Here is a 12,164-nt window from a genome sequence, read left to right as displayed (position 1 = left end):
AATTTAATTTTATGGTAAAATGAATCTCCTTAAATGGGGATGGTTATTAGTTAAGACTGTTCTCTCATATGTTTGGGCTAGATTGTTTATAACAACTGAAGGCATAGATCATGCATGTCTTATTTGATGTGAAATAAGTTGTGTAGGGCTAGTGAATATCAAGTGTGATTAAGTAAATTCATTTTTGGATTGTGTGTATGAGAGGGAGGTAAAATATCAAATAATACAGTCCAGTGGGGAAATTATTCTCTTCAGTATTGTGTTTGTGAATAATTCATCTTTTCTTCTCTCTTAGACCTTGGCCATAAAGACAGAACTGCGTTGTGTTCACCAGACAGAGGAAATGTGAAAGATGGAGGAATCGGATTGTCGGCTTTATGTGCTGAACGATTTGAAAAGAAAGTATCCTCTCCAAAGCAAGTTAGAAGAAAAAAGATGCCAGTCCAAACACCAAACACAAGTCCTGGGCTAGATGCCTTTCGAAGAGGAGTTAAGGGAAAAAAGGACAATGGGAACCTGTTGGAGAACAGCAGAGCATGCAGGGCATTGAGTTCAGGATACCCTAAGGTTGTGATTCAAAAACTCCTCATAACTGCAGGGTCTCCCAGCTGTTTGTTGGCCAAAAAAGATAAAATTGTCAGGCAAGAACAGGGAAGAAATGAGAAGTGTCCGGGTGTAACAAGGACACCGTTGTCTTGTGGAAATAGTTGGGAACAGAAGACTGACTGTGTGGATCTAGAAGAGACCAGTTCAGACTCTGACAAATGGGTTTCACCATTAGAAGCTGATAGTCGAAAAACTTCTGCTAGAAATAATGGCAATGTGAGCAGCACATCTCTGTGCCAAAACCCAGGGCATTCCGTGAAATTGCCGTGTGCTCCAAGTGACTCTCAATTTAGGTTATCGTTGGAAGCTCTCTGCAGAGAAAGAAAGCAGAAGAAACGTAGAATGAAACAATCTAAGCCACATCCAGTAAAGCCATTCTCAGGAACAAGTTTATCGCATCAGGTATGCTTAAAAGGGTATTAAGGCTTCAAATCTGTGACACCTTTTTTAAGGTAGGGTAAGATTCTTGGTGCTGCCTCTTTCAGATGTAACAGAAGTTTACGTTCTTTTCTCTCTGTAACTTTTAAGTCACGCTTGGGTAAGCTGATTAGCTATTTTAAACTAAATGAGAAAAGCTGGCTTGAAAGCAGTCAATTCAAAATGGGGAAATACTTAGGCTGGGTTAGGTTTACACTAAAGCATCAACTGTTTTACCACAGTTTGCTTCATGCATGGCTTTTTTTTTTTTCTAGGAGCTTTTTTTTTGATATCTATTTATGTAGCTCTAGTAACAACACTTAAATGCCTACACTACCTAATCTGTAAATTAGCTGGAAGGATAATAGATTTAAACAACTGGAAATCTCTAATACCTATCTATTCCTATTGAAGAGTCAAACTTTTTAAAAATAAAATATAACAAAAGGTCCTTGCATAGACAGCAGCTGTGTAAAGCTTACCAGTCAGCTCTTTTCAAGAGCTGCTGCCACCTTTGACACACTGTTCTGTGCATGGGGCCTGATGGCAGGTTAATCCCAACTAAGTTAGGCCTGCTTCTATATCCCAGTCTTCCTATCTTGCCCTACCCAGATGCCTGTGACCAGGCCCCTCTTTTTGCAAGCCCTGGTGCTTGTGCAACTGAACAGTGAGCCAGCACATGGTTTAGTATATATAAAAAATGTCATTCAATTAAAATACACCCTCCCCCTCCTCCCCCTACAATTTAGAATAATTATGTTTAACAAACTTCCGTGTGTGCTGGATACTTTGTGTGTTCTGACAGACTAAGTTTGATAGTTAATACTTCTTTGCTTAACAGAAAGTTTTAACTATAGTTAGAAAATCATATTGACAGCTTCTGGTCACTGTGATGAATGAAGTTCTTCCTGTTCACTGTATAAGATTTCTTGCCTCCTCAGCTGGTTGAGCTCTGAATTAATTGTTTCACATACCGAGATAGAAAAGCTCTTAGCTTACAGTTGGTCTACCCTTTGACCAACTCTGGTTTTATATGCTAACTTGTGGACTACACCAAATTTGTTGGTTTGTCTTCCTTTAAATTCTTTTTTAACAAATAGAAAAACATTTGAAAATCTTTATTAAATCTGTTTTTATAGATTGTAATGGATTGTGATCTTTATAAATTGGCTATTTCAAATTAAAAGCATGTTTGTTCGTTTTTTTTTTTTATTTAAAATAAACCATTTAAAGAAATGGTTAACTTACATTTGTCTTACACAAGGTCGTTTTTTTCAGTGGAACAACAGAAACGCCCTGTGTAGCTGCCTCGGGGAAGAATTTTCTTTGGGAGGGATTGGGTAAAATGCTTTGATAATTCCCTTCTCTTGATGGTAAACTTGAGTGCCATGACAATTCTATGGATGGAAATCAGTGCAAGCATGAAAATGCAATGAAGTTTAAATTGTAACTATGCTGTAGAGAAAATGTTTTATTACAAATAATCATGTTTTCTCATAGTGCAGTTTAGGGAACAGCAGTTTTCCAGCCTGATCATTTTCCACTAGTTAAAGTTGCAGTTAGTTTGTACACTTACGCCACAGTACTTGAATGGAGGTGGTGATGGTCCTATTAAGTATGTGGTATTTCATTCTAGGTTGAATTATTTATACTTCCTTTCTTTACCAGCTGAGCAAGCGCTTTAAAGGGTAGTTGGTTACTTGCAAGGAAGATGATTGATTGTGCCTCTAAAAATGTTTTATGAATGGAACATAAGATTGGTTAGCTTGTGTCTCCTTAGCACCACCCCACCCCCCTATTTCCTTTTCTGTGGTTACCAGCTTTTTGTTACCAAGTTCCTCATGCCCCTTTTGAGGAAAGCCACCTGGGCCATGTGTCTGAGATGGCTGAGGGAGGCAAGAGCCTGCATTAATTATCACTGACAGTGGAGAGATTTAGAGCCAGAGGTAGATCTGAAGAAAAGGTATAAAATCCGGGTTTGGAGCAGACCTTTTAGTGAGATCTTTGTAGCTGTGTTTTAAGTTTGTCCTGAAATAAAGTATATTATCATGTTTATGGGGAGGAGGGGAAACAGTCTGTCCTGGACTCAACACTTGACACAGGACAACATCCTGCTTTTAATGTTTAAATTATGCCACTAACTGTTTATCTCCCCCATCTTTATTTTTAGGGAAATGGATGTCCCTTGAGAAAAAGATCACATTCTGCTTCTTGGGAGACTGCCTCAGGTAGAAGCAGTGCCGATAATATGGAATTAATTAATCAATCAGGTTCATCACTTAATGTCTCTTTTTAATATCTTAAAGTTATATTTTGCTGCTACATGTATCTAGCTGAACTAGTTGAACTCTTTATTTTTGACGTTTATTATGACAGTCATGAGCAAGGAAACTGAAGTTGAAAGTGACCTCATAAAGAGGATTATTTTGGTAATGTGATTCGGGTGACTAGAACAGTTTTCATATGATTTCAGGGATTCAAACTGTAGTGACAGCAGTTAAAAGTAGTTTGTAACTAATCAGCAGAAATGTGTAGAATTTAATATACTTTTCAGAAATGATCTGATACAAGTCTGTTGTAAAGAATAAATCCAGTTAAACTCTCAAAAAAAACCCTACTGCTGTCTAGTCAGGGTTGTTTCTACTATATGGGCAAACCTAGAAGTAATTTGGGATTTTAATGAAAAACAAGTCTTAAATAACTTAATGAGAAGTGGTCTTTTTCTCTCTCTCTTTTTTGTCTCAAATCTGTTATAGTTTTGACTGATTTTATAAAAATTGGTTTACTGTTTTTAAACACTTTTCATAGATGATCCATCTCAGTCAAAGAATGTTTCAAAACCTGAGGCATCATCTTCAAATCTACTGAGACCATCATCTGAAAAAGCCACTGTTACGTGGAAAAGCCAGTCTTTTCCATTGCTCTGCCTTAGTTCTAAGACATCTTCTAGGCCATCCAAACAAAAAGACTTTCCTGGAAAAAGAAAACGCACTGCCGTGAATTTGGATGCAAACAGTTCAAATCAGTCTGTGGTAGCAAGTTTGAATGACCCTCTTTTTAGTAGATCATCTGAACAGGGCAGAAATAGGAAGTCTGACTTTGTAAAAAACAGCCTCTTAAAGTCTCCGTGTAATGGTGTTGGGCAGCTAATGGAGGCTGCTGCTCTACCCAGACACGATTCTGCTCTTTCAGAGGAATATCTTGACTCAAGCCATGAAAATGAGAAAAATAATTCCTCCTCTGTAGGTTTATCATCTTCATATTCTGCACACAGTCCTAATAAAAATAACCATGTTTCTGTTGTGAATACCAAAGATCATCAATTGCAGGTGACCCACTCACGGTTTTTCTTGGAAAAGTCCCTTTCTCTTTCTCAGGAAAAAGCTACTGTGTTGCCTTCTCTCCACCACTTAACTCAAACAAACACTGTATTCACAAAAGACGTGAAAGCTCATCTTCAAAATGCTGACTTATCTCAGGTATCGGATGCTACAAAACAGCAAAATGGAAAAAGACCAGAAAGACCTGCACTTTGTGAAGCTGACAGTACTGAACTTGGCAACAGTTTACCAAAACCAAAAGGAAAAACATTAGAAAAGACTTCCAATTTGCATTCAGTAGAAGGTCCTGGGAAACTTGCTCTCTCAGAAGGGACTGGTAAAATTGTTCCCTGTTCATTAACTTTTAAAGAAGGGTGTGTAGAAAGTGGCCAAATGTCTTCACAGCTCTCAGGAGAGTTGAAAGTTGAAAACGCCTGTGTAGAGACATCTAAGCTGAACAGCAAATCAAAGAGTAGTATTGATAGTGAAGATGAGAGTTTGGAATGTGATCTAGATGATGACGATGATGAAGAAATATTCTTGCCATTACAAGCAATTCTGTCTTCAAGTCCCCAGCCACAGATGGAAACCCTGGAAGGAGACTGTCTTGAGAATCTTTCGCAGGACACCATGAGTCCATCACTGAAGCTTCCTGTAAGTGGCAAAAATCCCCAAAATGCATCACATCAGCTTTGTTACCTTGTGGTTGGTGGCTTGCTTTTCTTACTTTTTGATATGATTTCTTTTTCTTTTCCTTTTTTTTTTTTTGTGAAAACTCAGGAGTATTTGCCTTCAAAACTGGTTCCTCAGCTTACTTAATGGTCCTATGGTGTACAGTGCGATATAGTCAGAAAGTGCTTGTTATTATGCTTGTGCTTGGAATGGCTGAATGATGATTCATACAATCAGATTATGGTAGCTGTATTCCTTTTGGTGGTTTTCAGAAGTTTCATTTTTGTGTTTTCCTCCTAAAGAAAAAGGGGCGAGATTACGTTTAGAAGATGTATGGGATATGATGTTTTCATCTTTTGATCAGGCAAGATTTTTGAGTTGAAGTTATTTATCCTTGTCAATGATTTGTGCTTCACAAAAATCTGCGTTCCTGATCTACAAGTGTGGTACTTTCTTTGAGGCCCGAGTACTGGAGTTTGAATTTCATAGCATTTCAAACAGTTGAATATTTTCTCTTGCTCACACGTGATGGATGGAAGAAGTATTTGAATTCCAGTTTACAGGATATTACGGTGATGAATTAATCTGAATTTTTAAAAGTTATCTGCCATGCTGTTATTGAACAGATAGCTAGGTTGCTATTTTAAAGCTTTATGGTAAATTAATGGTTTATTTAATGGCTTAATTAGAAAAGTGCTGCACTAGAACTTAATGTAGCACTCCTAACAAAGCTGATACAGTCTGGAAGTGAATGCTTTTGAATAAAATCTTTCAAAGTGAAAAATAAAGCTTCAGTTAGCAGAATAACTGTATAAATACTCCTTCCTTTCCCTTCCCTTCTCCCGTTTTTAAATACCTGCAGTGGTTTATTATGTTGACTGGATTTCTTTTAAAAGTATCTCCATAGGCAGATGTTGAGCAGCCATAATTATTTTATCTGTCCTCACCGTTAGTTATGCAAGGGCATTATAGATAAGAATTTTGTGGTCATGTGCATATTTCCCAATCTGAACTAGCACAGCTACGTAATTAGTGGTAAAGACTGATAAACAGACGCAGCCTAGACATAGCCTAGGGGCACGTATGTGACCACAAACACTTGACTTACCCTGCTTCTGTGTAATTATGGCCAAGAAAGGCAAAAGACTGAAGGGTGTGTTTGCATCTTGTCCCTCATTAAGTCAGAGGATAACACTTTTGGGCATTTTGTGGCATTTGAAAAATAGCTCTGTATACCGAAAATTAACGCTGTATCAAATGGTTTTTTTTATTAGCAGGTGGACACTAACTTCCTAAATTAACTTGTATTTCTTCTGGGTAATAGAAAATCCCCAGTAGGAGCGTGGGCTCGTATTTAATTGTATTCTACTTCAGTAAGGGAGCTCGTAAGAGGAAATCTTATCCTTAGTAAGAGTTTCCAGTGGTGTGGGAAGGTCACTGTTTGTCCAAAGAATTGAAACCTGGCTATAAAAGGTTGCAAGTCTGTTTTGTTTGCTATTGGGCGAATAAAACACTGGCTACTGAAAATCAAGCTAATTGTGCTAGCAGTTAACTTTTTTTAAAAAATAAAAATAAAATAAAACTACATTTACTGGCTTTCTAACTTGGTGCTGCATTAGGATTTTGAGGAAAAGCTTTGTTTTATCTGATTTTTGAGGTGATTTGATAAACATTGTGGTGCTTTGCTTCCTAGAGAATGGTGGAAGTACCAAAGATGTGCTGAATTATTTTCTTGTCCCATGCACAAGAATGAGGATTTCTAGGGTCTTCATGGATTAAAAATAGCAAAGCTGCGATGTAAAAGACCTTCTGATGCTAATGCTATTTATGAGGGTTAGCTGGAGATCTGCAGCAGGGAGAGAAGCTGTGGTTTGCTGTGCTGCTCAGATCCGGTCTGAAGCACAGTGGAGCCCTGATCTCTGAGTGATGTTTACAGTGTTACAGAGCTAGAAATAGCAAATAATATCCAAAGGTTCAAGTACAGCTTTCAAAAGTGGCTTTCCAGCTTATGGTGAGGCTTTGAAAGTATTTAGGCAGTTGATTTCTAAATGCAGTTGCTGAGACGGGTTTGACCATTATATAATTCTCAAGGGACTGAGAAACCTGAACTGTGAATCATCCTGTTTTTCAGGGTCATCTTTGCATTTTTACCCACAGGCAAAATATCATTAATATAGAAAGGGGTTAATACATTGACCATGTTTATTGTCTAGTAGTGAATCAGTTGATAGCTTTCCATGTATGTTATTTTTAAATTTCCTATTTTGTTTACAGCTTTCTAAGCCCCCCGTTGTTAGCCAGGTGTCATACGTGAACAGCTTAGAGCATCTCTTGAAGGAGAAAGAAGAATCTAAAAGGTCAGTTTTTTAAAGATGCTTTAATAAAATAGATGAAGTTGTGGGGCTTTGAACCTTGTCTCCCCAAAACTGGCTGTAGTTTGGATAGCAGCAAGCTAAGCTTTGCTTGCCGATGCCACTAGCATACATCTGATTGGACCTACAAGGACTCCTTAAGTGTAAAAGCTGTTTGATATTCTCCCAGCAAGCAATACTGAGTGACTTGTGATACATCTGTCTGCCCCTTAAGAACTGGACCGAATTTACTGATGTCTTTGTTGTAGGTCACCGAGCCAGCTAACAGCTGCTGGTCAGGCATGAAATAAAATTATTTGCATAGACAGACAACATTAGTTTCTTCAAAGCCTTTTGTAGCTCAGTTTTAGTTTCCAAAGGTGTTTAGACTGTCAGTATCTGAATAGTTGAACAGTTTAGTGGACAGAACTAATTAGTTTTCTTGCAAGAGATCTCTCTGGTAGAAGATATAATGTGGTATACATACTAATGTCAGTTGGTGGTGATGAGTATATGTGCTATTGACTGCTGTTGAATCTGACCCCTGTGACTGTGGGCTGACTGTGGAACAGTGAATGCTCATTCATAAAATTGATTTTTTTTAACTTCACATTAATATTTTATTTATAAATAAGAAATCAATGCAGAAGGTCGAAAGTTAGGTGCAATTACAGAAAATCTGTCAGAAGTTGGTTGAATTATTTGTCTCTGACAAATTAGAGATGGAATGTGCTGTTGGATGGAAATTCTTTAGGCATTGGGAAACATCCACTTAGTATCTTGGAATAGCAAGCTACTTGACTTTTTGCATGGTTGCAATGCTTGCTTGTTTTTGCCGTGCATAGTTGGCTACTGACTCCTGGTTTCACATTGAGAACTTCAAATTTTATTTTCTTCTATTGTAGATACTGAATGGTAATGATACGTTCTTCTGTTACTCTTATTGCAGGGTAGATGAACTAGAAAAGCAGTTACAGGAAGACATACAGGGAAGAGAAACAAATTCTTCAGATGGAGAAGATGAGGAGGATGCCAATGCTGATGGAGATCTCTCAGAAGAACACAGGTCCTTCTTACTCTGAAATCACTTAAATCTAGTTCTTTGCTTTCTTTTTAGCCTTCTTTCCTAATCTTTTTCTCATTCTATCTGTTGTTAATACGTCTAATGACTCATTTAAGTGAACCATTTTTATCATCGTTTTTTTATCATGGTCCAGTGTATTTTCTTGGCAGTTAATTGTATTTTAATCCAGTTCAGCTTTCACATGTCTGACATGTTCGTCATTGAAAATAACTGTCTCAAGCGGCAAATAAGCCTCACGTTATTTAAATTCATAAAAGCAATTTTGAATATTACAGGGCATTTATACAGAGATTTTCAATAACAGCTCATGCCATACCCGACTACCACCCTGGAGAAGATATATTTGACTTAGCAAAATCTGGAAAAATCTTCAGTCAGCACAACCTTGACTTGAGGAATTTTTATTTCGTACCTCAAAATCCTATAGAAAAACTCCTTCTTAGGTAAGAATATTCTTCTTCACACTGTTGTTGTGTTCATTCACTGTCACTGTTAGCAGTTTTTAAGATGAAGTCATGCCTTTGCATGGAAGTGAGCTTTGTCTTACTATGTAGGCAAAATGGAATCCCTTTTCCAGGAATTCTCCTCTCCAGGTTAGGTTTACAGAACAGTGAATTGTTACTCAAAGCTTCCTTCTTTCCTCAAGAGTTCTTGAAAGAACACCTTTGATCGTAAATGAAACATGAGGAAGAAAACAGGTGTTGTGGCCTCTTCCATATTTCTACTGTGTTGTGGTATCATTGATAGCCTGATCAGCTGTAGAAGATGCAGAACTGAAATATTAAAATGAACAAAAGCTTAGCTATCCCAGGTGGGGAAGAAAACCTCTGTGGTGGGTTGATTTGTGACTTGACTACTGTCGCGTTATGTCTGCTGAAAGACTTCCGCATGTCTTTGTCCTATGTAGGCCTGGAACCTAGGAGCCCACCTAATGAGGATTGCAGAAAGTCACAATTTCTAACATTTGTTAGGTTCAGTCTCTGAGTTAAAAACTGTGCGTGTGGATATGCACAACTGTATATAACTGGTAGGGATTTGTATTGCATATTTAGGAGGCTATCAGGCTACAAATAGTTGGACAAATTCTTGCCTAATATCACAAGTGTAAACCTGAAAAATTCCACTGACTTCAGTGGAGTTTTATTCCAAACTTGCATCAGTGGAACTGAGAGAGTTAATGTAATCTTAAGGATTCTGTATGCACGTGTGCACGTGCTGTTGTGGGTGTGAAGGGGAAGAGTGGTTTCTCCTTGTCTCTAGAGGAAGTGGTGTTTGTGATTTACTCCTTTACCCTCAGGCCTCTTTATTGGTATGATTTGTCGATCACAAGGATGGAGGTTCAACAAGTATCTTGTAAATCAGTGGCTAGAGGAAGGACTACTAGATGAATTGTCCCTTGCAAAAGGCAATTATGATTTAATTGCTTATGCATTCTGAAGCCAGCCAGCTGCCCAGCTGGCGCATGCTGACTGTCCAGTTTTGGCATATCCTGGAAGCCGCTGTATCAACTGCCGTTTGCTCAGTCAAACAGCAGATGATGATGTATGGAGATGTTACGAGGTATCTGTCTTAATAGATACTGAGGACAGAGGAGGCTAAAGCGGGGTATGTGGGAAATTGTGTTTCATTAGTTCAGCTGCTTATGGGATAACTTTCTAATGGAGACTGAAACTGAAAGAATTTAGTACAAAAAATCTAGGTATTCTGCTCTTCTGTTGCTTTTTTCACCTCACAGATTTACACAGCAAAACTAGACTGAACTTTTTGAATTGTTTTGTTTTGCCTCTAGATTCCTTATTTAAGAGATTATTTAAAAATTTCCCACAAAGTGTTTTTTTTCTCTCTTTTTTTCTAAATGAGTTGATAAAGGTCACTGGATAGCAAATAAGCTTATTCACTGGTCTGAGCGTAGTACTACATGTGTGTAGACAGACAAAATGATACTACAGTAGTGTAAATCAATGTTTTTTGAAGCTGTTATTGTCTAATAGTACAAATATTTCCAAATTATTTGGTATGTCTTTCTAGAGAAAAAGAAAGTTGTTCTAAATTTACGGTCTCTTAAAGATGTTGCCATGAATAAGGTATAATTACTGTAGTATTTTATATTTGTCAAGAGCTTAAGAATAACGTCTGTTATGGATGTTCAGGTCTCTTTTGCTGCTGGTGATGATCTGGGGTTGGGGAAGTTCGTATGCTTTTACTAAAGTGCTGATTGAACCACTAACAGATTCTCTCTTCTCCCCTCTCCTTCTGTCTTTGTCTTACAGTTCTGGTGCAACACAGCAGCTCTCTTTAGCTATTCATGGCTTTCTAAGTTCTGCTTACAGTTGTATCTTGTGTCCCATACCAATTCTAAAGTGGCTTTTCCAGGTAAGGCCTATACTATTCCTGCAGTTCTACTCTATTTGGATATGATGGTCTTCTTGGAAGCCAGTTGTAACAGAACTAATCAGGGCAAATTTGTGATTCTGTTGCACTACATTAATAACAATTTAATTGACAGATCTTTCTTTTTGGTTCTTATTTGTTCTCCAATCTGAAATACTTTGATTGTCCCCCTTTTGATAAAACTAGGGATAGTTTTTCTTCCTCCTTGTCTGAGTGATTCAAAAGTTGTATGTCCCTGTCCATCATCGTACATGTTACTTCATCTGGAAAGGACACAGCGCTTGCTAGGTGAGAAGAGATTACAGGATGTTAATAGCATGGGCCAAGTCACAGGAATGTTCCTTTTTTAGGTTGGAAGGAAATTAAATTATGTGCTGGAGTACACAAGTGTACTGGAGTACACCGCTACATATATCACCTTCTAAATCATCAAAGATATCTGCAGTACCAGATAATCTTTGTCCAGAAAAGGTCGTTGTGTATCATGGCTCAGGAGAAGCTCAGAGTCAATCTTAGAGGAAATGCTATGGCTGTCTGCCTTCTAGATGTCTGTGGCAGTATAAATCCCCAGGGAATTTAGATTGTTCTGTCATTTCTTTATGAGAATGCCCCTCTCCTATCTCTAGTCCATTATTACTTACTGAATTCTAACTGTGTCTGAAATGAAAAATAAAGCTGGGCTGCCTGTGAGATTGCCACCTAGGTCTGCTGACTTTCTTTCTGCTTTTGCCAAAAGAAAAATTTTTTTGCTCCTCCATCTCCTTCCCTGCCACTAGGACCAGATCGCCTTATTGCGCGAATCCTGATGCTCCTCAAGTAAGGAGGAACTGTGAGCTGGTTCAGTTTGCTCACAGAACAGAAAACTCCCCAATGCGTGTTGGGTAGAAAAAGAGGAGTTTCCACTGGGCCAGTGAAGTGCCTCTGGAAACCTGAAGTGCATTTCATGATCATAGCTTTGTAGTTCTGTGTACAAATAAGAATTCATTATCTGAGTTTAGTATTGCATATGTTCATCTTGCCCATGAGTAGAAAGTCAACTCCCAATTGCCCCCACTACAGGTTAAAGGGGAGGTTATGTTCAGTTTGATCATGGATGAAAATGGGATATTCTCTATTCTCTTATTCCTCTGTACCTTCTCATGAACAGACAAGTTGAATGTGGGTTTGCAGCATTCTGATCTTGCAAGTAATTACTTCTTAAATATTCTTACAATTTGTGCACTGCTTGGAGTAATCCATATTCTCTTCTCCATGATGTATCTTGCTTTTTAGAGGCTTTGGTATTTATTTTCTGTTAGTGTTTCTTTTTCTGTTGTACCAAGG

General features: G+C 38.0%; 1 protein-coding gene across 8 annotated transcripts in view; it reads left to right on the top strand.

The window, feature by feature from the left end:
- Positions 1-12,164, top strand: part of SLF2 (SMC5-SMC6 complex localization factor 2) — a 31,361-nt gene that overhangs the window by 5,216 nt on the left and 13,981 nt on the right. For 7 of the 8 annotated variants that reach the window (XR_010389747.1, XR_010389748.1, XR_010389749.1 and 4 more), the window contains exons 3-9: positions 296-1,008; positions 3,194-3,293; positions 3,832-4,997; positions 7,290-7,372; positions 8,316-8,432; positions 8,726-8,893; positions 10,721-10,823. Coding sequence is in view for 5 of the 8 variants with exons in the window: in XM_026102862.2 (XP_025958647.2) it covers positions 296-1,008; positions 3,194-3,293; positions 3,832-4,997; positions 7,290-7,372; positions 8,316-8,432; positions 8,726-8,893; positions 10,721-10,823 (2,450 nt within the window). In the remaining 3 variants the exon portion in view is untranslated. The remainder of the gene's footprint in view (positions 1-295; positions 1,009-3,193; positions 3,294-3,831; positions 4,998-7,289; positions 7,373-8,315; positions 8,433-8,725; positions 8,894-10,720; positions 10,824-12,164) is intronic. The other variant, XM_026102863.2, reaches the window with a different exon arrangement.

Source organism: Dromaius novaehollandiae, chromosome 6 (assembly GCF_036370855.1).
Source record: "Dromaius novaehollandiae isolate bDroNov1 chromosome 6, bDroNov1.hap1, whole genome shotgun sequence".
In the NCBI taxonomy this organism is placed as follows: Eukaryota; Metazoa; Chordata; class Aves; order Casuariiformes; family Dromaiidae; genus Dromaius; species Dromaius novaehollandiae.
Note: the sequence above shows the minus strand (reverse complement) of the source record. Positions and strands in the feature narration are given on the sequence as shown.